Source organism: Mchenga conophoros, linkage group LG3 (assembly GCF_057382185.1).
Source record: "Mchenga conophoros isolate Kocher_MC1m ecotype Shallow Benthic linkage group LG3, M_conophoros_male_GT1.1, whole genome shotgun sequence".
Classification (NCBI taxonomy): Eukaryota; Metazoa; Chordata; class Actinopteri; order Cichliformes; family Cichlidae; genus Mchenga; species Mchenga conophoros.
This window is the reverse complement of record NC_140528.1, coordinates 42,285,044-42,310,634: the sequence shown is the minus strand read 5'-3', so window position 1 is coordinate 42,310,634 and position 25,591 is coordinate 42,285,044. Positions and strand designations below refer to the sequence as shown.

At 40.0% G+C, this 25,591-nt stretch overlaps 1 protein-coding gene and 3 long non-coding RNA genes across 11 annotated transcripts; 2 read left to right on the top strand and 2 right to left on the bottom strand.

Moving 5' to 3' along the window:
- Window positions 1-1,431: 1,431 nt before the first annotated feature.
- On the bottom strand, window positions 1,432-5,518 carry LOC146578763 (uncharacterized). Of its 4 annotated transcripts, none has more exons than XR_014891532.1 (6): window positions 5,382-5,518; window positions 4,152-4,580; window positions 3,898-3,976; window positions 3,108-3,280; window positions 2,541-2,673; window positions 1,432-1,783 (listed from the first exon to the last, which is right to left on the bottom strand). It is a non-coding gene; the product is annotated as an uncharacterized LOC146578763 (long non-coding RNA). The 4 variants fall into 4 exon arrangements; XR_014891531.1 differs by having other exon boundaries at window positions 4,152-4,457; window positions 4,551-5,394; XR_014891529.1 differs by having other exon boundaries at window positions 4,152-5,394.
- On the top strand, window positions 5,490-6,980 carry LOC146578762 (uncharacterized). The gene is made up of 3 exons (XR_014891546.1): window positions 5,490-6,073; window positions 6,219-6,310; window positions 6,480-6,980. It is a non-coding gene; the product is annotated as an uncharacterized LOC146578762 (long non-coding RNA).
- On the bottom strand, window positions 6,829-13,501 carry LOC146578761 (uncharacterized). Of its 5 annotated transcripts, none has more exons than XM_085268977.1 (4): window positions 13,327-13,501; window positions 8,862-9,197; window positions 8,040-8,154; window positions 6,829-7,045 (listed from the first exon to the last, which is right to left on the bottom strand). In XM_085268977.1, the coding sequence occupies exons 1-4, from the start codon at window positions 13,385-13,387 to the stop codon at window positions 6,847-6,849; spliced, it is 711 nt and encodes a 236-aa protein (XP_085125103.1). In that variant the 5' UTR covers window positions 13,388-13,501; the 3' UTR covers window positions 6,829-6,846. The 5 variants fall into 5 exon arrangements, 3 of the variants coding, with proteins under 3 accessions (XP_085125103.1, XP_085125104.1, XP_085125102.1); XR_014891511.1 differs by having other exon boundaries at window positions 6,932-7,045; window positions 8,040-8,623; XR_014891512.1 differs by lacking the exon at window positions 13,327-13,501 and adding an exon at window positions 12,577-13,233 and having other exon boundaries at window positions 6,967-8,154.
- Window positions 9,800-25,090, top strand: LOC146578760 (uncharacterized). The gene is made up of 6 exons (XR_014891522.1): window positions 9,800-9,927; window positions 14,427-14,536; window positions 19,833-19,921; window positions 23,237-23,349; window positions 24,330-24,455; window positions 24,564-25,090. It is a non-coding gene; the product is annotated as an uncharacterized LOC146578760 (long non-coding RNA).
- Window positions 25,091-25,591: the final 501 nt, after the last annotated feature.

Genomic DNA, 25,591 nt, shown 5'->3' with positions numbered 1-25,591 from the left:
GATCACTTAAACTACACACAAATGCCAACACTAAGCAAAACACACAGAAAACTCACACCACACAGAGCCGCTTCTACTTCGCAACTAGCGAGCTAACTTGCGCTCGAAGCCCGGTAACCGGCGAGCTTCGCTAATCACGTTTACGTCCCGGTTGCGTGTGTTTAATATGCCAATAACGGCAAATCAATTCATCAGCAATCTAAGAGTTACATACTCACCTGTTGATGCAAACGCGAAATAACAGACGAGAAGAATCCCGAAGAGCGACGTAAGAACTCCGGTACCCATCTTGTCCGGTGTCCCCGCTGTGACGACGTTCGCTCGGGACGGTAACGGCGCCAAATACGGTTGTGCCCCGAACTAGTTTCCGGTATTTGCATAAAAATGATTGGCCAACACTGCTGTAAATGACTTGTTGGTGTATAATATGTGAAATGTGTCAAATAACACAGTCTTTAAGATACTTTACTAAACAGCTTATTTCTATATTTTATATAACCCGTCATAAGTCATGTTCACTAAAGTCTACTTACCAATATAAGTAAAGACATTACACATAAAAATAAAATAAAAAAATAAATAGAAACATTGGAAATGTGGGGATGTGTTAATTGAAAAATCTAAACTGCCCATAGGTGTGAATGGTTGTCTGTCCCTGTGTGTTAGCCCTGCGACAGACTGGCGACCTGTCCAGGGTGTACCCCGCCTCTCGCCCTATGACAGCTGGGATAGGCTCCAGCTGGATGGATGGAAATGACTTCTTGGCAGATGATCAGTTTTTAAAAAAAACTCAGATCGGCTCTGTGTGTTTATCAGTGTATGTTGTATGTTTGTTATATTTATTAATAACTGTTCATTTGGGGTTTTTAGTTTTTGCACCGACACTCAATAATAAAATCAAAACTGTAAAAATTAGAGTCCAGATGAGAGTTACAGCTGACATAAGTAGCATTATAACTTTCATTTATTATTATAGTTTACATGTTGTGTATATTTAAAGTACCTAAATATATTTTTAAGAGGGCCACATGGTGACACCCAGGCTTTGCATCCACCACCTGGTCGGGGAGTCTCTGTGGGGGGTTTGCATGTTCTCCTTGTGTTTGTGTGGGTTCTCTTCAGGTTCCTCCCACAGTCCACAGAGATGCAGTCAGTGGGGTTAAGTTCACTGGTGATTCTGAATCGCCCAGAGGTCTGAATGTGAGTGTGAATGGTCATCAGTACCTGGTACCAGGTAATTCTTTAGTACCTGCTCGGCCGGGTTTCCAAGAGATCTGAGCAGGTAGTAAACTGATGTCACCGATTGGCTGGTCGGTGTGGTCATTTTTTGTGGTGAAAAGCAAGAAAAATGACCACAAACCAACTATGGATTGATTCCAGCTCACATTATGTTTCAGTTCTGTTTTACTCATGAAGCAACAGGAAACAACATTCATGTCAAGAAACTTTACTTACAGTGCAGGAGACAAACACCATCAACAGACTGTACAGGTCAGAAAGGGTCTTATAAAGTGACTCAGAACAAACAACTACATGAAGTAAAATGTATTTAATTTAAAGTTCAGAGAAAAATGAATCACTGATCATGAGTGTGATGTTTGCCTGTAAGCGTTCACAGTCTGTCTGATGCTGGTTGGCTGGAACAAACAGATCATCCCGGGGAAAAAAAGGACATAATCTGACTTCAGATCAGCTCTGATCCATTTTACAACTATGATGTTGTTTGAAGCTCGACATGTCAGAGTGACGTTCTGTCCAGACTCAGCTGTGATGTTTTTCTGGTCTGAAAGAGGAAACAACACAGAGCAGAGAGGTTAAAGGTCAAAGTTAAAACCATTCACTTGTACAGCAGCCAATCATGGTTTGGAGCTGCATATCAGCCTGTTGTGTTGGAGATATTCTTAGAACATGACATGAATTTAAAATTCAGCCAAACAAATCCAAACTTTAAGGGTTAGCAATAACAAAAAACAAAACAAAGCAAAAACACCAACAGAGCCAAAACCAACAGCTGTAAACCTGTGTGGTGATTACACAGGATCATTACAGTGAGAGTTTCCGTTTTCGTGCTTTCACAATAAAAGTGTTTAATAGTACATAAAATGATTTACACATATAAGTCAAGCACTTTGAGATTTTAGTGTTATAAGAAACTTGTGCTTTCCATTTTATTAGCACCACTTTGTGTTAATAACGACAGCTTCTTTGCATGGATTGTATAGACATTACATACACACTACTGACACTGACAACACCCAGCAAAACTCTTTTATGCACATTTCTAGTTATTGGTATTTATTAATATTTGACATCTACTTGTTTTTGCAGCTCTGCTGTTTTTATGGTCTACCAAATACATTAAATTATTTAGATTAAGTTAGTTGTAGTTGTTGTTGTGTAACCGAGGACAAGGTATGAGTAAATGGGGCAAAGATATAAATTGATTATTTATTACATAAATTAGACATAAAATTCTCAGTTATTTCCAGACAGGACTTACAACACATCCTGCTGATATCCCAGCTGCACATGAGACTTACCACACCAACGGTGCGAAAATAACAACACTGCAACCCGTCACACCCCGCTTAGCGACACTACAATCGTGGCACACACTGCAAACAATTCGGGTCTCAGCGCAGCTGGGAATCAGTGCTATGCATGGCCTGCGATCTGGGAGATAAAGGGAAGTGGCACAAACAATTAAACAAAAAACAAAAGAGAGGTTAGTCCGCCCTTACACAACTTACTCTCAATCAATAACCGCCTTTACGGCTGGACGGACTAACCAAAACAAAATTACAAATCAATCAAAAGAACAAAAAAAAAAGGACAGCAGAGACAGCACAGCTGAAAAACACAAACAACATTATCGATTAAAATATTACCCAATAAAATATCAATTTTATGAAACCATTCAAAATCATGAAGCTAAAACAAACAATATAACTACAATAGTGTTCAGTTTCCCTGCGCGCCGTCGATCTAGGGCTTGATCAATTCTTCTATTAAAATTTGTGGTCACACTAAAAAAAAGTCCAACAACACATTAAAATAGGCACATACAATAGCAAATGATGTAAACAAAAATGGCAAACGTCACTTACCGACTAGTGATGGGTCCTGCAACACTGACGCACCGACGCATGTATCAAGCTCACAGAGCGAAGCCTGTATCGATGCGTGCGTCGCTTTAAGACAAAGTCACGTGATCGATCCAGCTGCTGTATCGCTCATTGCCAACGCGCCAAACTGTCTTTAAAAGGTACCGCATCTGCATCTGCCAACGGAATGAGTCGCCACCGAAAAAAACACAAAATTACTCTCACAAAGGTAAAAAAACAAACAAACAAAAAAAAAAAACAATACACATCTCTCCATAACAAAATGGAGCCCGAAAGAAAAAGAAAAGTTTCTGCTGTGTGGGATCATTTTGATCTTTTAACTGTAAATAAGGTATCTGTTTGTCTGTCTTTGTTTCAGTGCGATCTACCAGAATAGGAAAAACAGCAATGTGACTTGAAGTGTAAATTATTTATATTCATTTGATGCAGGTTAAATGTCGCATCTGTTCTGCGGAGCTTTCTTACACAAACAAAATCACCTCCTCAGTGTTTAGGCATCACAGAGCCAAACATGAAACTAAGACAAACACACTGAGAATGAACACAGGTCGGCCTATATAGACACTGAACAGCTTTATCATCATTTTTTTTTTATTAATATGTGTTTGATTATTTTGAAATCAAGCATCTAAGAAGACTGCTCTGGACCAGGCATTCCTGAATTTTATTATAAAGGACTGCCAACCCCTTAGTATTGTGGAGAGTGTCAGACAGAAACATTCCAAGATCAGAGGATCCTTTAACGTACTGAGGGAACAGGAAGACATCTTACCTGAACTTTTTCCACCTGGGTTTACAGTTTTTGTGTACCCCAGCTTCACCTGTGCCCTGCGAGCATGTGTTTTCCAAAGCTGTGGAAATGGTGTCAAAAAAACGCAATAGACTGAATGCTAAAACATTGGATAAACTTATTTTTCTGAATAGAAGTCTTTCACTTAATGTCATTCACAATATATTTTAAAGATGTCTACAATATTTGAAATGTAAAAGATATAAAATGATTATATGGAAAGTACAATAACTTACAGTGTACAAGAATGACTAGGTCATTGAATCAGTGTCTGTTGTGAGTCTCAAGTAAGTTGCCTGCAATGATATTTAACGTCCAGCAGGTGTCAGTATGGAGCAAAACAGCAGCACTGTGTCGACACAGCATCGATACAGTTTGGGGAATGTGCTGAAACGCTTCACGAGGCCTCACCGACCCATCACTATTACCGACAGTATACCCACTCGCACCGAGTGAATTAATTGCCTCTGGTTTTTTCCACAGAAGAGCGCCGACTTCACCCCACACACCCACTACCTTTTCACAGCTCTTCAGCCAATCACCTGGAAGAGAGCAACAAACTGCCAGGTGACACTTGTTACAATTATTTAGTCTTTAAATTGTATAGCGCATATCTAAAGATGTTTAATACTTACAGACATAAAGTGGGGCTTTAATAAAGCTTCCTGCAATAAAACAATGTACACACACACACACGAAATCCGCTTCAAGTTATTTTAAATGAGACCTATTTATAGAAACAAGAACGAACTTATTATTGTTTAAGTTTATGTAACACAGACAGCGGCATAAACATACAGATGTTAGCTGACAGTTTTTCAGTCATTTTAATCCAACACAAGAAATACCTGCGTGTATATAAGTAACATTCATTTTGTGGTTCACTGGGGCAGGAAGTAAGTGTTATTTTTTCTTTTCGGCAAAGAGGTGGGGAAAAGAACTTGTTTCCGGTAGAGCTCGGCTTTGACAGCGTTGCGTTCACGCGCTACTTCTTTTGACGGATTCTTTCGTTTAAGAACATTTTATTTTGTCTCGGTCGTTAAAGAGACGGTAGAAATAACCTAGAGGTGGTATTCAGACGTTATTAGAAAGTTTAAGGACGATAGCCAGACGACTTTGAAGGAGAAGAAGGACCGTGTTTAGTTTTAGAGAGAAGCTTCATGAACAGGCGTCGAGCAGACATCGCCCTCTCCCTCCGCCTTTTCTCGAACGTCGAAATAGGACACTTGACACTTTGGTTGGGCCAACCCATGCCGACTAAAGCGGGTTTCAAGAACTGGATATGGATAATGTTGCGCTGCACACGGATGGCCTCAATGCTGAAAAACGTTCAGTGACAGCGGGCTGCTGACCGAGTTGGCACAAAGTGGAGGACATTGGCTGATATGTGATGTGAAGGTGGGCTGCTGCAGAGTAACGCGGTATTCTAGTGTGAATAAAAAAAGCTGATTCTCGCTCTAACTCACCTGCAGTCACGATCAAGAAAAAAGGACAACCAGTAGATTCCTGCAGACTGATGTTACATCCATTACGTGCAGTTTTTGGGTCCTGATCAGATGGTACAAAAGTTGGAGTGAAAAGTTCCACACCGTCTTGGAGCGCTTGCCCAGAACTAATGACGAGTGATGATGATACAGTCATAGACTCCTCCCTTTCTGAAGATACATTCAGGGGATTCCTGCTGAATTTGTGTGTTAATGTTCGTGTTTCATCTAGAGCAGGTTGTTTTCATGGATCCTGTTAAAAGGGAAGATTTTCTCCTGAATGACAACATTTTGATCTCTCAAAAATGTATTTCACATAATATTCCTGTAAATAATAATCACCCGAGTATTTCTAAGCACAATCACTGTGCCATCATTTGAAAACACTGCCACTGTTTTAACATAAACATCTCATTTCCTGTTGGATTTATTTAAACACTGACTGAAATCATACAGTGAGATTTTTGACATTGATAGACCTCAATTACCCTAATTCACACATTAATCAAAAAGACAGATGAAAAATTAAATATGATAAATAAACAAAAAAATCAAATGTGGGTTTCTGACACTGTTGCAGTACAGAGAGGGACAGTACTGAGAGTGAGGAGGAAGACGGGCTGTGAGAGAGAGGAAGAGGGACAACCAGCGGTGTTGAACAGACCTGTGTGTCTGTGAGTGTCGTGTCATTACAATTCATACAGTCATTGTAACTGTCAGTAATGAACAATAATGACAGAATAAAGTAATAAGTTAACAATGATCAGTTATTGTCCTCAGTTACAGCCTCATGTTTGCTCTGCATTCATCTCTTATCAGACGTACAAAGATGATCCACCAGTGCTGCCCAGTTTGAGGACATTTCCAGTCACATTAATGGGGGACAGGAGACGCAGCTTCCATCAAAGCTGGTATGAAAGTCATCGTTGGATTCTCTGTAATTATGGACTCTGCCTGTTTCAGGCCACCAAATATGTATTTTAAACAGCTATTGTGCACATGTATGTGAAACCTTTAATTTGAAAATCTTTTGGATATCTTCTTATAATTTTTTTTCCTCCTTTGTGTTTGTGTGTGCAGAGTTTCTACCAGAGCCAAATGTCATCGACTCCTCACTGAAGTCGTCCACCAGTCCAACCACTGGGATCCAGCTGCTGCTCTCTAACTGGTCCACACGGCAGCTCAGACCTGACACATTCACTGTAAACACACTGGTTTATATTCTGTTTGTTCTCCTCATGAAGGAAACCTCACACAACCACTGAGTTCAAATCACTGAAAGTTCAAATGGAAAGTTATTGTTTTCTTTTATAAAGAAGCAGAAGCAGATACCATAAAGATTTTATTTATTTTTCATACTTGAGGGAACAATTCTTCACCAGGCCTTTCAGAATAAAAGCATGACCAAGACGTAATTTATACATAAAAAATAATAAATGGTATGTAACTAAAATATAGATGCAATCCATGTTTTCATGTCTTCAGTAACTTTGCTGTTATTTATGTTATTTCTAAGTGTGCTGTCGTCTCCACAGTGATCTGGTTTCTCTGCAGGTTCAATAAACTTTGGTCTCACTTGATCTTCTCGTGTGCTTCTGTGGGTTTCACAAAGATGTCTAATGGAAAACGTGAGTCGTTTTCTTTTCCTGGTGGGAACATAGAACCGGTCCTAGATTGGTCACTGACTCAGTAAATACTGAGGTACGACCATGAACACAGCTGTCTGAGCCCTCGTGCAAAGTCCTGGTTGAGCCAGTTACACCGACACCTTTTTATGACCAAGTTATTTATTTTTTGTTTTCTGTTCGTAGCATCAAGAGACTACAGCTGTATAAACTTGTTATATAATGACAGTTAATGTCTAAATGTTGTCTCTCGTTACAGTTTCAGAGTCAAAGTGATTCAGTGAGCAGGTTTCCATCTCGCTTAGATCCAGTTTACACATGTGCTCAGTGAGGTATGTTTGAGTCCAGCTCACATTATTCCGTTTCACTTCAAGATTATTCATGAAGCACCAGGAAACAACAACCATCCGAAGGCACTTTTACAGTAAAAACATTAGAATCAGAAAGTCCATGAAAAATGCATGAACTGAGTCAAAGTCAGAAAGTTTCTGATTAAAAATATAAACATGAAACCTACTTAACATCCACATTACTATTTAACATGCATTAAAAAGAAATATATTATTTAAATATATATAATATAAAGTTTGCTGTAAAGTTAAGAAGTGTGTGCAATGCTTAAAGCTGTATATAATAAACATTAGAAGCTTCTGTGATATAAATATGAGTGAAGCAGCAGGTATTTTAAAATTAAAGTAAAGCTAAAGAGACATTAACTCAGCAGGAGTTTGAGAATATAATCTACGTTTAAACATAAAACCTGAAAATGCTTCCTGGATTCTTTGTCGACAATTTAAACCAAAGAAAGAGAAAATGTAAAAATTCATAAAAATCTTTTTTTGGCAGTTTTTGATGCCATTTGAGTCTACACATGATGGGAAAACCACAACTGTCTTTATCCTGAATGCTCAGTGTCACCTCTGAGAAGCTGAAACAGCAGGAGACTCAGATCAGCTGGAAAAAACTGAAACATTTCAAACAGGCTGAATTTTAACTGGAGGTTAACCCTGCTTACGTTGTTTTCGGTAGATCAAAAACAACAACAACAGCAGCAACAAGAACCACAGCAGGAACACTCAGACCAACGATCAGTCCAACAGGTCCATCCTCTGTGTGTCCTCCTGTCTGAGCTGCAGGTGAGAAACAGGTGTGAGGTGTCAGCTGTCAGGTAGGTGATGAGTGAAGAACAGAACAGAATCCATTTCCTCTTCAAACTGCTGTCAGACATTATCTACTGCACTCTGATGTCACTCTCTGGAAGGAGTCCTGCTGTTTCCTGAGGAGTATGAGGATGAAGTAGTTCATTCTCAAGTGTCAGAGTGGCATCAGGAATCCTTGTGGAGTGTTGGTGACAGCTGTTTTCTTCCGGCTCATTTCTGTCATTGTGTTCATTAGCAGGAGATTCAGAACTCAGAAATCTCTGAGACATTTCAATCTGTGGTTCAGTGGTGGGGCAATATGAGTCCTGGCTACGTTGTTTATATTTTCTGTAGATCAAATAACCAACAAAGGCACCACCAACAAGAAGAAGGAAAATAACAACTGGAAGACCAACTTTCAGTCCAACAGATCCATAATCTGTGTCGTCTCTTGTCGGACCTGCAGGTGAGAAACAGGTGTGAGGTGTCAGCTGTCAGGTAGGTGATGAGTGAAGAACAGAACAGAATCCATTTCCTCTTCAAACTGCTGTCAGACATTATCTACTGCACTCTGATCACATCACTCAGACCAGCTGCTTTCTACAAAGTCTCATCAACAACATCTTTAGAAACAAACATCAACAACCAGGAAGCAGCTTCACCTCTGATCACACACACACTCAACTCTACTCACTCACCTGGAGGATCAACAACACTCAAGTCGATGGTGCAGATAGGGTCACATGAGACTGTTTCTCTCACAATACAGCACTCGTATGTTCCAGTGTCATTAATCGTCACATTCTTCAGAATCACAGACACGTCTCCATCCTTCATCTGTCTGTCCTGCAGATCCACCCGGTTCTTAAATAATGGATGCTGATCATGTTCTTTGAGCTCCTTGTCTTTAAACACAGCTACATGTTTATCTCCCAGGTCAGCTCTGCTCCACTCTACAATGAAGATGTTGTTGTTTGGAGCTCGACATGTCAGATTGACGTTGTGTCCAGAATCAGCTGCGATGATTTTCTGGTCTGAAAGAGGAAACAACACAGTGCAGAGAGCTTAAAGGTCAAAGTACAACTGTTACACCAGCCAATCAGAGTGAAGAGTCTCTCTGGGATCCTTGGTTTACAGTGGCCGAATTAAATCTGAGCATCAGATCTGTTAAAAAACTGTCAGAACAAAAACGGAGCACAGAGAATAAAAGCTCCTGAACAGAGTATGAAACATTTCATTAGTAACAAAATCTTAAATAACATAAAAAAAAAAAAAACTTAACTGTCACTTTTGTGAGCCACTTGCTGGGCTTGTGTAGACAAGAACATGCCCGAAAATTTTTATTTTTCAGTTTCACCATCAGAAATGATCATCGTCATCACATCCAGCACATTGAAATCAGTTCAAGTGAGTGATTAAATAATTAAATGTATAATAATTAAAATTAACCATTTATTGGAAGAGCTGATTGTAGATTTTGCTGTGAACACGGACATGAGCGTGTGAATACTCAGATCTGTAAATGTGAAATAAAGCGTAAGATGCACAGATACGAAAAAGTCAAGTGTTGCTCAAAGCTCTCGAAACAGACAAGTCACGCAGGTTTTCCCCGCTCTCTGGACACGTCATTCTCTCCACCCTCTTGTTACAGAGTTTACTGAGCCTCGCAGGCGCCGACGGGACTAGACCGAGCGACTGCGTGCTGTTTGCGCCTCGACGTAATGCAGGCTCAGATGGACAGACTACCGTGTGCTTGCTGCAAGTGTAAGATTTATTCTTTTATTAACATATGACATACATGTATTAGAAGCTCGGTGTTATTATGACAGTGTTTTGGCAGTGGCGTTTACGGACCGATCTGTGCTGAAAACACGAGTTAAAGAATAAATAATAAAGTACCGAGCAGCTAAACCCGAGGCAGACACAGGGATTCATCTTTCATTTTGTCCTTTTTCGTTCAAACAGTCCGAACAAACGTGTTATTTCTAGAAATCTTCCGAGCGATGGTGAAACGCAGACTGCATCGGTTTCGTTTCTTTTTGTATTAGAATATCATCATGGCCATATATATAGGAATATCATCGCCATAATCATAGGCGGAGCCTGAATAACCCGCACCTACAGCGCTTACTCAGCTTACAAATATTTGATGACCTCTGACTAGTCAGAGAGAAAATGCTCAAGTTTTTAAAGCCAACACACGTTTTTATAGATTCAACGACAAATTATATGTCTTTATATAGTTATTATACAGAGACATACACACAGTAAAAAGAAGCTTGTGTTTCAGGCCTGGTTTTAAATTTGAATCTACAGTCAAAGACGTAAAATGGCGGCTGTTTGTGCTCATTCAGCCACCTTTGTCCTGATCCTCAGTAACATTTAATCGACTTGTAGAGTTTTAATGCCTAAAGTATTTGAAATAAGGTGTGGCCTTGGATTTAAAGTGTTCCTTCTTTAGTGCTCTAGTTACATAGTTGTAATCTGTGTGGAGGGACGGCCTCTAAAAGAATATATTAGTCTTTTGCCAACTGTATTTTCCGTGTTTCAGAACAGAACACTGGCGTGTTAAAGCTTATTCACAGTACAAACAGGCTTTTTTGTGGGTGTAATGTTGATCACGGAGCTGATAAACACGTTGAAAGTCATGTTTTAGTCTTCCTGTGCCAGCCTGTTGTGTGTTACTTTAGTTTAATGGAGCAGAAACCCTCATGTTGCTGAGCTAATCCTACCCCACAGCTAGCAGGCCGTGTTAGCAACACGGAAAGGGCGCGTCCCTTTGCCTAACGGCTGTTTCTGTTGTTGTTGTTTTTTAAATAAAAACGCAATTTTGTACTCAAGGTAGTGTTTGGGAGGATTGCTAAGGAAGAGCGTTGCTCGGAGACTCTGAACGACCACCGTGTTTAAACTGCGACAGCAAACAACGAGAATAACGTGTGAAAAATAAGATTTTAATTTTTAAAGAAGACGTTGGGTTGAGTAACATCTACACCAGCGTTCAGCTTTTTTTCAAGCTAACAAGATCAAGTGTCTAACCTGTAATTTACTTATATGACTCAGAGCTGCCGCTGCAGAATCCTCACACTGAGTCAAGACAAACAAATTCATCTTCCTCAGTAACTCTGATGATGTAAAGCACAACGGAAAGCTCTGCTCAATTCATTCATGTAAGCTTTGCACAAACTTCTTTCTGCCTAATCTGTAACGAATAAAATCACATGTCTGAAGAAAAGCAGTTTTTAATTAGTCTGTTAGTGTGTTAGACTATTTCCTGATATTCAAAGCATATTGGTTTTTGCTTTATTCACTGATCTGAACTGACATGTTTTCAGAGAGAAACACATGCGTGAAACCTGAGCTTACACTGGATCAGTCAATATAGATTTTTTTTTATTCCAGCAGTGTGATGTTCAGAGTTCAGTTGTGAGTTTACAGTTTTAACTGTTTTCTTTTAAATAAAACTCAAAATATATCAGCAGCGTATGGCACAAAATGGAAACTGCAGTTACAATTAATATTTACATGATGTTGCTCATTTTCACGAGTGATATAATGCTGTGGTAATACTCATGTCGCCTGATAGGAGGCAGCCTTTCTGCAATATAACAGCTTGGACTTTTTCTGATGCAGACACTCTCAGAAAGACTGTTGAAATTAGGAAAACCAATGGAACATAATAAGATGAAAAGAATAACATACTATGTATGGTCGGTCTAAGATTACGGTGAATTTAGCCAGCGGTTTAACACCGGCTACAGCTAATTGGAGCCTAAGCTAACCAGCAGCGGCTGTAGGGGCCGTTTTTGCCTGGTTTAAATACCAGCGTCCGTCTCCGATTACGAAAAATGTAGCAGCGGATGACTAGTAAGACCAAACAGTGATGGCCCTGACAGCAGCAACATCCATGTAGCTCCAATTAGCTCTAGCCCGTGCTAACTCGCTGGCTTTGGTTAGCCGGGGCTAACCCCCTGTCTCCGTCAAGGAACAGCACCTGTTAGGCCATCACTGCTCGGTATTAACACTCGTCTCGATCTCCCATTGCGGCTAGTGAATGTATTGAGCCCAGTCTCTAGACGGTTAACTGCTAATTAGTTGTAGCTATCATTTATACGACCGCGATTGCTTCGTGTTATTATCCTTGTTGGGCTCCGCTTTGTTCAGTGCTAGTTAGCTGTAGCCGGAGCTAGCTGCTGCCGCCGTGTTACGCGAGGGCTCGGTCATATTGTCAGACACCTGATACTAATGCTAACACACCAGTACGAGCTGCTAGCGATTACTTTCTCGTTTAACTTTCTGGAAGAATCCATTGTGGCCAATGTCTAAATGGATACTAGCAGTACCTGTATGGATCATCTCCGATGCATCTGTGAGTCAAGGTAGTGAGACGGTTAAGTGCTAGTTAGCTGTAGCTACCTGGATCTAGCTGCTGTCGGGTTCGTCATTGCGCTGTTTTGATACGTTTAAAGTGTCGGTCTAAGATTACGGTGAATTTAGGCAGCGGTTTAACACCGGCTACAGCTAATTGGAGCCTAAGCTAACCAGCAGCTGCTGTAGGGGCCGTTTTTGCCTGATTTAAATACCAGCGTCCGTCTCCGATTACGAAAAATGTAGCAGCGGATGACTAGTAAGACCAAACAGTGATGGCCCTGACAGCAGCAACATCCATGTAGCTCCAATTAGCTCTAGCCTGTGCTAACTCGCTGGCTTCGGTTAGCCGGGGCTAACCTCCGGGCTCCGCCAAGGAACAGCACCTGTTAGGCCATCACTGCTCGGTATTAACACTCGTCTCGATCTCCCATTGCGGCTAGTGAATGTATTGAGCCCAGTCTCTAGACGGTTAACCGCCAATTAGCTGCAGCTACTATCTATACGGACCGCGATTGCTTCGTGTTAATGTCAGTTTTGGTCTCCGCTTTGTTCAGTGCTAGCTGGCTGTAGCCGGAGCTAGCTGCTGGCTGCAGTTGCCAGACACTTGATGCTAACACACCAGTATGAGCTGCTAGCGATTATAGGAGTGCACTGGATTGTGCCCCCCATCGTTGCTGGGTTACAGTAAAGGCGGTTTAATCAAAATTCAGACCAAGAAAACTGTAACAGACACAATCTCAGATGCAGTTGACGGATAAGCTCGCAAAAGCCAAAAGCTGCTTTAACGGATCTCACCTGTAAACAAGGGGAGTAAGACACCGATAATCAGGCCGAATAAGAGAGAGATATTCCCCATCTTGTGGTGGGATTCAGAGGATCGAAAGATCAGTGTAATAAATATCCAAGGATGGTGCAATTAGACCAACAAACAAACTGAGAGTGCAACAACTTAACACAGTGGTCTGTTCACTTGGGCACACCTTTTTGTGCCCAGTGGGCGTTTTGTGTATGTGGTTTTTTTTTTTTTTTTTTTTTTTTTTTTTGATTTTGTTTCTTTACTGATCACATGTTTGTTTCAGATGTCCTACATGGGGTTTGGGGGACAAAAGACAAGACCAAGTTCTGTTAATTTATTTATTTAGATTTTAACTTCAGACATGAAGTTAAATCTAAATTTATGTGACTTGCAGTGTTATCTTTCCATTACAATAAGAAAATTGATTTAACTATAGTTTGAATCTCGATGTTTAAGTAAACAGGTCTTGATAACCCAGAGGAAAAACAGCAATGAAAGATCAGGTGTTGTTTTCTTGATATATCGGCAGGTGCTTGTACCTGTTTGTAATAAATAGAAACGATAGTATTAAAAACATTATGGTCTATAATTAGAAGACCCTGCCCAAATTACAGCTTTCCAAAGCCAGAATCCAGGTTTGTAACCTATTAATTCACACTGAAGAAAGTGTTTTGTTTTATTAGAATGGATAATATGAGAGCATAAAACAAAAATTGGGCAGAAACTTTTCTCTCGTTTCAAATTCTAATAAAAGCGACCAGGTAATGTTTAAGAGGTACAACAAACTGACGTTGGCAAACACTAACATGTCCGTGTCACTGCTTCTTTCCACTTTTTTCAGCCACTAGTAGATGTTAACAAAAAATGTCACCGATTGTCAAATAACAATGTTTACTAGGGAAGATTAGTAGACGTGTCGGATGATTTTCTTTAAATAAGCCATAGTCACTGTTCTTGAACCAATAACATTCTTTTAAAAAATAAGAACCTTTTTTGTCATTAAGTGTTTAATTCAGTGTTGTAAGGAAATTAAAAAGTATTGCTGTGTGATATATATTTTATATAGTTTACCTTACCAACACTGTTTTTGTACCAACAGAACGGCTTGTGCTCCGAGGAAGAGGACGGGCTTTACTTGGTGTGAGAGTGAAAAAAAGCTCAAATGAGTGAGAAGGACGATGAAGGAAACATCTGTGCGGTGTCTGCTCTGTAAGTAGAATCTCTGTGTGAGAAAGTTTGTACTTTGACTGTTTGCTCTCCTGATAACTGATGGAGGAGAAGACATGATTTTCTTAGTAGGACAGAAGGTGTAGATCAGGCCTGCGCAATAAATCGAAAACTTATTGGCACCGCGATATCAGCCTGTGCGATGGGCCCATCGCAAAAGATGGCAAAAACTGCAATAATTGGGTACTTTAAAATGTTTACACACGTGCTTTAAAGAATTTACCAATCAAAGAAACCCCTTTACAGATTTGACCAGTCGAATAGAGATAGATATAAATAGATAGAGCCCTTCACAGCCTTAATCAATCAAATGGATTAGAGGCCCGCCTCCTAAGCAGGTGGGGAGCAAACAACGCTGCAGCAAAGAGTCAGAGTTGTAATGGCTGAGAGCGAGATGCATGACGAGAACGCTACTGACTATGAACTCGTGGGTGAAAAAAATGTACCTCGCTTATTTGGAGGTACATTGGATTTGATAAAGACGACGTTCTCCAAACACAGGTACTCTGCAAAACTTGCCGAACACTCGTGGCAACCACCTGAGGAAACACAACTAATCTCCACCATCCTCTTCGGACGATCTGATATCCTCGTGTTGGTGTTGTTCCCACATCATCATAATAAATGTTGTTCCAGGTTCAACATTGCAAGTGACCAGCTTTTTCTGCCTTTGAAAAATACCGCCTTAAAAAAAATCTACTTCGCTTGCAAGAAGAGAAACCGCTTCTGTCCGTCGATCCAGGAACTTGAATTCTTTGCATTTCAGGATACTTTTCTTTAATAAACGGTAAGCATTATACATATTGTCCTTACAGAGGCGGTTTCTCTTCTCGCAAGTGAGGTAGATTTTTTTGAAAGCGTTTGTTTTTTCGAGGTCGCGGATGACATCAGGAGAAGGTGATTCGTCACTTGCAATGTTGAAACTGGAACAACATTATCTGTGATGATGAGGGAACAACACCAACATGACGATATCAGATCATCCATCATCTTCAATACAACCACAGAGAACTGTTTGAAGAGTTCCAGAAAGATAGCAACCTTTGTTTGGCTAACCCTAATGTTAAGACAAAGAGCACAGCAGTCCAACAGCCGTCTCTGTATCAGAGTTTTTCAAGTGGAACTCTATGAGAAAACGTCAAAGCTCTACAAAGCAATAACAGAGGCCATTACACATTTTCTGGCTTAAGACATGATGCCTATAAATACAGTTAGTAGAGAGGGCTTCACCAGTCTGATACATAAAGTGGACCGGAGATACTGCATCCCATCACCAAACTACTTTTCCCATGTCGCCATTCCACAAATGTACGAAACATGCCGCAAGACCGTAATGTTTGAACTGAGCCAAGCTGAAAACTACGCAAGCACTACAGACCTATGGTCAAGTCGTACAACGGAACCATATATGAGCTTCACACTTTGAACTGAACACATGGTGTCTAGAGACTGTGTATTTTCCAGACTCTCACAATATAATTTAAGTTATGTTTATTTAAAACTGATTATAGAGACCGGGAAGGATGTCTTTCAGAATTCAAGCCTCAGGAAAAAAATTTATGGGGACAGTGTTTCAATGTTAAAGTGCACTTTGTTGTTACACTGCTAATACAGCAGCTTTCTTTAAATAAAACTGTTGCAGTAAAACTTTAATTATGTTTTTTTATTTAGTTTATCGCAATATTGATCACAGTTATCGCATATCGCAGGTCTTCCTAATATCTTGCAGCCCTAGTTTAGATGCTGGTCACCCATCTTTAAATATGTCAGTGGTTCTCTCCTTAAATCGCCATGGCAACTTGTGTCGTAGAACAGGTTAAACCTTTGGGGTCAACGGGTGCGCCGGCGTGTCAAAATCACATGACCAATTTAAGACTACACAGCTACAAGATGCAGCAGCTCAGTCTCCATTTCAACTTGGGTCGAAAGTGCGGACTTCAAACTATACACCAGTTTTTTAACTGTGTTGATGGGCCACGTAAAACCGGAGTTATGATAAAAAATACACACAATGTTTTTTTCTGAAGAAAACAGTGGTGTTTACAGTGGGAAGAACGGTAAAAATGGTGTTTTCTACGAACAGCGCTAGCAAACACTCTCGGCTTGCGAGTGAAAAAAGAAAAAACACCCCTTCCCTATTGGTGTTAGAATTTACCATGCCAGCGAATCAAAAAATGATAAAGCAACATGTGACATTTGGTTGTTTAGGGAGAAGGGGAAGTTTTTAGGAGTGACACCCGCGACAGAAAGCGGGCGAGCGAAAGAAAGGGAGAGAGCGAGTTTTCATATGTGAAACATTAGTAACGTTTAGCGTGTTTGGAAGCTGTAGTTAGTGTGTTGTGTAGTTGTTGTTTTGTATTGTGTGTCAGTTATACTGCTGAATTTCACATTTTCTCCAAACAAAAGCCACCAAAGGTAAATTTCAGTGTAAACGCTGTCTCCACATGGAAAACAGGACTGATACACCTGCTGTCAGACCTGTAGGGTTTAGGCACACAAACTATTTTTTTGGACTGGCACAAATAATTTGTGTGCCTTCTTATTTGATGCAGCACACCTGATTGTTCTGTAAATAGATTTAAATTGTTATATAAAAAATGTCTGAGGTCATGGCTGCATTTTTAGGTAAATAGTACCTGATAACTTTGTTGTTTGCAAAACTTGTGCATAATTTTTAGAAATGTACAATTTACATTTCAAGTTATGAGAATGATTCATTAAACATGTTTGTGGGTTTTACAGTAAAAAATAACTTTTCTACTCGGATTTTGAATTTTTTGTCTGAATTCAGATCAATTGTGCTAATATAGTATACCAAAATGAAAAAAAACCCTCAAATTTCAGATATTTGAGGTTGTGCTGAAAAACCCCCGATACCAAACAAGGCAAGATTAACAGTTTCTAAAGGTGAAATATAGAGGTAAAATCAAAAGTAGTCGAAAACGGCCAATTATACTCTGAATCCCAGAGGGTTAAGATCCAGGTATGAGATCACTACCTATTGAACAATCCAGAAAATGGTGTCACCATTCCCAGAAGATTCCTTGGCCTCGACACGGTTAGTAGGAGGGTGTTTTTTAAGTCTTTATGTTTCCCTGATCCCTGGCTTTTAACAACAGTTTGCATCTTGTTATTCTAAATGAATTAATGTATGATTCTAAAACAAGACATCTAGAGTGTACTTGATGACCTCATATCTAACATCTATGCTTTTATATTTAAACTTTCTCTCAAACCCTAATTTGGTGATTTAGAAAAGGTATATGTATTATTCTCTGTGATTCCAACCTGCTGTTGTTGTTGTCTCTTACACAGTGCTGGAAACACCAAACACACACCAAGAATGTCTGTTCAATCAGTCACATTAATCACTTTGATCTGGAGCAAACAACAAAGATTTCCACATCTCCTTCCTCAGGGTTTAGGACAGTAAGCTTCAACCATCAGCCATCAACTTAGAACTAAACACCAGCACTGAGCGCACCAAGTGGTTAAACTATTAGCTGCCAGTACACCAATCAGTGTGACCAAGCAGCTGAGGGGCAGATTTATAAAGGAATAATAAACTGTAACGACTGTAACGCATGTATATCTGTTCATAACTCCTCCCAGATGTGTGAATTTATCTGAATTGAAATTTTGATATAAACTAGCTAGGGTCATTATTTTTATAACAGTCAGATCCTTACAAATTATATTTATTATTAGCTGATATCAAAACAACCTGTAACATTATGCGTACGTAGGGCTGGGCGATATGGCCTAAAATTCATATCTTGATATTCTTTAGCTGGATGCTGACACATGATATAAAGCATGTCCCAGATGTCACACAGACACTTTTTATTAACATACAACGTAGATGTACATTAAAAAAAATACTCCAAAATAAATTATCAAGATTTATTAAATAATACTCCATGAATAAAATATAACAATGTTCTTTTGTGCCTAACAAAAAGATCGCAATTGTGCAGTCAAATGTAAACTAAAAAGTCATAGAGCATAATAACAAAGACAGACAGATTTTGCAGCTGCTCTGTTCCCATGTTGCTGCGTGACTGATAGCTTTGAGTTTGAAATCTACTTCGTACACATTTCTCTCAACAAGCCCCAGTTTAGGGTCCATTATGCACACACAATACGGTAATATTATGTTGACGCGCAGTACGTATTACTCTACGACACTTCTGACTACAGTAACCGTAATGCTCCGACAATACATCAAGCAGTGCGGCTTCTTAGCTTACCATAAAATTGATTCGACATCAGTAAGCACAACTAGAATTCATACATAAGACGCACCGGATTATAAGGTGCACTGTCGATTTTTGAGAAAATGAAAGGTTTTCAAATGCACCTTAAAGTCTGAAAAATACGGTATATGAGTTTTGTAAGGTAGATTGTTTCGGGGCAGGAGGACGTTTGTTTGCAGCCATCAAAAAGAGAAAATTAAAAAAAATAAAAAGGTAAAATTGAACTATGAAGAAAACGCGGAGATGTCAGAGGTTCATACCCAGTGGTCTACAAAGTGGTCCAAGGGATCTTCCAGGAATAGTGGCGCTAACTTTTGGAGAACTGATTGGTCAGGAGGCGATGATTTCAATCCCTGTTGATCTATAATCTAGAACGTAACTGATTCTAGGACAGTTCACAGCACAAGTTACCGTGTTGATGATACTATTTTAGGGTCTTACTTTACAAAGCCTTAAAGAATGCCTTTAGGAAACTGCTGTTGTAGCTGTTTGAAGATATCAAACGACAAATGATTTGAATATATGCTGGTAAGCAGTGAATGACCTTGTGTAGTTAACTCTGAGGTTAGAGCAAATCCTGCTTCAGGCCTGCAGGACTACTGAGTTCAGAGGAAAAAATCGACTCAACTCTGGGATATTTGTCAGCTTGACAGGATGAAGGCCGACTGACATTGAAGTTTTTTTAATGTATAAAATAGAAAATATAATCTTAGTCTTAATCTTAACATACAGCAAACATTTTTACTGACTAATAGATAACCAGATGAGATGGTGTGTGATGCTACTATTGAGGTAACAAACATTTTCTAATATTAAACTAAAGAAAGGAAAATTCCCTTTCACTCAAACATCAGCCGGTGTGCTCCAATAAGAGGACTCACACCTGAACAGCGTGCTGAACTTTGATTAGGCCAGATTGAATAATGTGACTGATTTTTGTGTTATAATTAAAACAACAGCAGCAGTATCAGTAGGACTGTGCCTGCTGCACTGACGTCATCTGTATGTGCTTTGTTGTGTAGACGGTGGTGGATCTGCAGGAAGAACTGAGGACGTCCGTCATGGACGAATCATCATCATCAGAGAGAAGAGAGAGAGTCCGAGCTGAGAGGTAGAGATGCTCTTGTTTGTCTCATGGTTCAGATTTCAGAGTCACAGACAATGGACAGAACTCGTGTTTCCTTTTCCTGTGATGGCCAAAAGCTGTGGCGTCAGATTGTAGTGTGATGTCAGGCATTTGATTCTCACTTGAATTCTTAAAGGAAGATTTGGGGCCAGATTCACTAACATCTACAGCAGCACACAGCCTTGTCTGAGATTAAAAAGCTGCTGGATGTACTCGGCGTCAGTTTGACTGTTGTATTGTTTCAGCTGGTTTTATGGCGTTTGTAAGAGTTTCAGGAGGAGAATATTTAAACTAGTCACATAAATATGAATTTGAAAGCCTGTGGCGCACAACTTATTGCAAATTGTATAAACTTAGCCCCCCCTCCAAAAATTGTCTTGCTCCTTATCCCTAAAAGGAGGGAGGAACATTACCAGATAGAGTAATGGTTCTTTGCACAAGCATTTTAAAGCTGCTATTGCTTTGGCTCAACTCAGTCCTCACACTGAGTGTTTAGAGGCATAATACGGATTTATGCCTCTAAACACTCGGATTTTACTGAAACGGAGCAGAAATGAGCTGAGTTGTCTTTATGTCAGCGGTGTGCAAAGAGCGAGCGACTTCTCTCTGATGAATCTGTAACTTTGTGGTTCACAGACTCAAATGCTCAACTGCGGTTACAATTTTTATTTTACAACACAAGTAATCCTTAATATTGGATGGACTGTGAAGACTCTTACAAATGAAATCAACAAAAGAAACAAACCCTCAAATTTCCAAAACATTTATCACTGCTGTAACACGTTTCGTTGTCCTCAGCTTTACTAAACATGTTAGTATCTGGGTAAAAGTGATACAGTGACACCAAATACTAAAATGATACTAAATAAATTGATCAAGAGGGCTCATCTCGCCTGATAGGAGGCAACAATCTGCAAACAGTCAAAGACTGGACTTGAACTAACTGCAGTCACTCTCGGGAGGAGCCCAGGATTTCAGACCATAAGTGCTCTATTATTATTGTCCGTTTTCCTTTTTGCACAGAATAATTTGCTTTGCGTTTGTCAAGCCACTGCTAATACTGTAAAACAAGAAAAGCTGCCCCACTCTGGTTTCTTGTTACGGCTGTAGGTCCGGGTCCTTATGGGACATCTGGTGGTTCCGGACCCGGATCGCAGACTCCCGTTTTATAAAATAAAGAACCAACGTCAAGAGCCAATTGAATTTCTGATTCATAGATGCAAGAGCGTAGTGTCGGCTAGGCTAAGCTAGCCTTCAAGGCTGAAATCTCACCTGCAGACGAGGCGGAGCAGACATGGAGAACACCGAGGAAAAAGTACAGCTTTCCGGAACCCCCCATCTCGTACTGGTATCTTCTGTGAAGCTGAAGATAAGTGTTATAAATGTGTAGAGAAAGCAGGCTCGATACCGCTGTTGACCGGCACTTCTGAAGCACAGGCACTTCCTTGTTTTGCCGCCTCCTGCTTTCTTTCTTTCTTTCTTACAGTTATATTGGCGGTTGGCAAACAAGTGAAAGGTGCATTACCGCCACCAACTGGAGTATGGTGGAACGACGCCCAAAAAAAAAAAAATTCTCAAATCCTGCCAAACAGGTTCCCCTCTCTTAAAAACTGAAATAAGGCCTGATAACTTTTACTTCCCGAGTCCTGCCGCAACAACTCAACCAGATCCAGTTTGATTTTTAGGTTACTAAGATTTTGAATCAAATGTCTCCTCTCAACCTGATACCTCTGACACTGCAACATGACATGTTCTACAGTTTCCTCCACCCCACAGTAATCACACTTGCCAGTACTATGTTTCCCTATCATGAACAACGTACTATTCCATTCAATATGTGGAATGACATTTCTAGATGTTCCAGGACTAGATGTTTTCCCTGATTTTTCTCAAGGATGCCACTCACAGGCTCACCTGTGTAAATCTGTAGATATGAGGAATAGCTGTTTTTTGCATCACAAGCTGCCATGATTTATATATCAGATTGGCCTGGATTGCTGGCCATGTATTACCAGAAGGAGCATTTTCCATGGAAATGGACTACGCTGTCACCTCTGAAGATCAGAGCTAAGAGCTTGGAACGGACGGACTCTTTTTACATCTTTAATATATTCTGCAGGCTTATTGGGCAGTGACGTAAACAGACAGTAATTGGAGGACTGTTGAAACCTTTATTTACAGGTTTTCAGCTGAGTGTATACGTGGTGGTCGGTGTGTGTAAGTTCTAGTCGTACTTGTCTTCTTTGGTATCTGCGCCTCATCACTACGGTGTTGGTCTACAATAAAAAAGCACAGAGAGATCTATATCAAAATTCTACAAACTCGTCTAAGTTGTATAATTTTCATGTTAGCAATTATAAATGATACTGTTGCTCACCTGCTGCTTCCTGGTTCCGATATTGTGAAATATTGGGGAAATGATGCCCCGGGGCCCACAAACAGTTTATTGGTTTCTTAGAGGAGGAGGAGGAGTTAAGGTATGAGTAGAAAGTGTGGGAATTTCATTTATCTTCATAGGATTATTGTTGGTTATTGTTTTCAATGTGGGGATGTTGGAAATGTTTGAGAATATTCCAGGTATTTTATAGATATTTGTTATGTAGTATTTTGTTTAATCCTGAGTGTAAACTGCAGAATGCTTTAATCCAATTAACGAATCCCAGAGACTATCAGTGGTCTTGTATTCGGATCTGTACACTACAGATACAAGAACATGGGAATCCACGTATTCTTTATCAGTGTCATTCCAAATGTCGCCATCAACTTCTTTTCTTTCAAGATTTGTCACAGCAATGATGTCGTTCTTGTCAATGGCATAAAAAGACACTTATTCTTGTCACAGCAAACCTGGTGAGCCCAGGTTAATGCCATGTGAGCCAGGAGGTGCTGCACTTTTGGATTTGTATATTTCAGCAGAAGCAGCTTCAGCACCTGTGACCTTCTCATCAGATGTGTCTGTGTTGATGCTCTCTATCATCCTCCTCGTCAGAAACTGGCTCATTCACATTGCAATGCTGTTTTCTGTATTTTCCTTCAGCAAAGATATCATCCACAGCTTGGCTTATTGTAAATCTTCACATATTTGCGTTCTGCAGACATGCAACTCACCAAGTAAACTGAGTTGTTCTGCACATGCCATACATGACTGACTATGTTGATCTGTACTCTACTTGTAAGTTCGAGTCACTGTCCCAGAAAGTAAGAACTTTCTGTTGGAAAATATCAACTTTTTCACTTCTCCTAGGTTTTAATTCAAATAAAAACCTGTTAAATATATATATACTGTTTTTGTACCAACAGAAAGGTGCTCAGAGGAAGAGGGCGGGCTTTACTTGGTGTCAGTGACAGAAATGAAAAAAAGCTGAAATGAGTGAGAAGGACGATGAAGGAAACATCTGTGCTGTGTCTGCTCTGTAAGTAGAATCTCTGTGTTTGTTTGAATTCTTGTACTTTGACTGTCTGCTCTCCTGATAACTGATGATGGAGGAGAAGACATGATTTGCTCTGTAGGACTAAGGGTGTACATGCAGGTCTGGGTTTTCTGTACAACGAAGGTGGTTCCCTTCTTACTGGGGTGAGTCGCCATGGTAACTTGTGCTGTAGGGCAGGTTGTCATCCAGATGAAAGATCAAGAAACAGCTTTTTAATCGATTGATTTAATTTCCTTTTGGGACAAACTGCAGAGATTTCCACGTCTCCTTTGTCAGGCTGTGGGACAGAAAGTGTTTAAAGTTTCAGAGCTCTAATGTGCAGCTGTCACCCTAATAATACTCACTTCTTTTGCCTTACATCTTTCTGTGTGAGCAAATGTCTCCATCCAAGGTTGGGTCGGGTCACTTATGTGAGACGTGTCCCCATGCAGTCCTCCACAATCCTGACTGCGTGGTGCTAGAAGTGGATGTTGACTGGTTGATAAGTGGGCGAGGATAGCACATGGTGGTGATTTCATACCTGCCGATTTCTAATCGGCTCCAGAATAGGTTATGTTCACAGCACAAGTTACCATGGTGATATTATGGTAGTCTTTACCTTATTATAGCCTTATAAAGCCCACTGATGCAATTGTTGTTATGATTTGGTACTATACACACTGGAAGTGTGTTTGGGGTCACTCTCCTATCAAACAGGATAGGAGAGTTTGAGGACTTGACTTTAACTCTTTGTTTGTCAGCTTGACAGAATGAAGGGAGACTGACACTGATGTTTATTTTTAGTATCTGAAAATAAAATATAATCTTAATCTTAATATAAATAAAGCTAAAATGACTAATAAAATGTGTGTATGTCTGTCTTTTTCTCCGTGTTTATTTTGCCATTTCGGTTGCTTCCTTGTACTTTTACTTTAAGATGAATCATTTCAATTAACCTCAATAATTATAATCAATTCTTACAGGTGGTCCAATGTTTCTGGATTACTCACAGCCGCCTCTGTCTGCATAAAAGCAGTGCTGGAACACTGGTGTACCATGGCCTCGTGAGCATCAGGGGAACAGTATTGTCCTTGTTGCTACAGAACATGGTGAGAAAAAGTAATTAACAATGGAGGAGAGACAGACCATCATAACAATTAGATGTAGGTCTTGTAGTCTGATGAATTATAATCTGAAATCTTCGGTTCATCACGCAGGATCTGTGTACGCCATCGAGTAGGCGAAAGAATGGTTACCCAGCATTCTGCAGCGCCATGCAGTACCCTCTGGTAAGCTTGAAAATATGGAGTGGTCAGCACGGTCTCCAGACTTAAACCCCATCAAGCTGGTTTGGGATGAACTGGACCGAAGAGTGAAAGCAAAGCAACCTACAAGTGTCAAACATTGTAGAAAGAACGCCATGGCTGTGTTCAGCTGTTATATCTGCCAAAGGTGGCTACTTTGAGAAGTTGAGAATACATTTGTCTTTAAATTGATTCTGATTTCTTTTTTAACTCCAATTGCTTATTTGTACTGTGCTTTCATTTCAGAGTACAATGAGACATTAAACTGGATAATTTCCAATAAGCTCTGATGAAGCTGGATTGACTAAAGTTATTGATTGTGTCGTGTTTCCATGTGTTCAGTAACTTTACTGTTATTTGTATTTTGTTTCTAAGTGCTGTCGTCTCCACAGCAGTGATCTGGTTTCTCTGCAGTTTCAATAAACTTTGGTCTCACTTGATCTTCTGTTTGTTTCACAAAGATGTCTGATGGACAACCTGAGTTGTTGTGATGAACCCAAAACACTTCAGTTTTCTTCAAAGCAGATAAATGGGCAGGGATAGCTCATGGGCAGGGATAGCTCAGTAGGTAAAGTGGTCGCCCCATGATCGGAAGGTCGGCGGTTCGAATCTACTTAACGGCTACCCTGAGGTACCCCTGAGCAAGGTACCGTCCCTACACACTGCTCCCCGGGCGCCTGCTTAGTGGGCTGCCCACTGCTTCACTGAGTGAATGGGTCAAATGCAGAGAAAAACAAGTAATTTCCCCATGGGGATCAATAAAGTATCCATTATTATTATTATTATTATTAAAGTTCATGTGAGCCACAGACAGCAGGAACGATTTCACACATGAATCTTAGTTACTGTGAAGTTTGTCTGTTGACAGCAGAACTGATTTGATTGCAACTCATTTAATGGACAAAATAAATTTCAGGTACAGCTGCACTCAGCTTTTTCTG

What these genes read in the sequence shown, in the direction of transcription:
- LOC146578761 (XM_085268976.1), bottom strand. An exon ending in GAGTGTTGTTGATCCTCCAG is followed by an intron (nt 8,624 to 8,861) that starts GTGAGTGAGTAG and finishes TCTCACCTGCAG; the next exon opens with GTCCGACAAGAGACGACACA.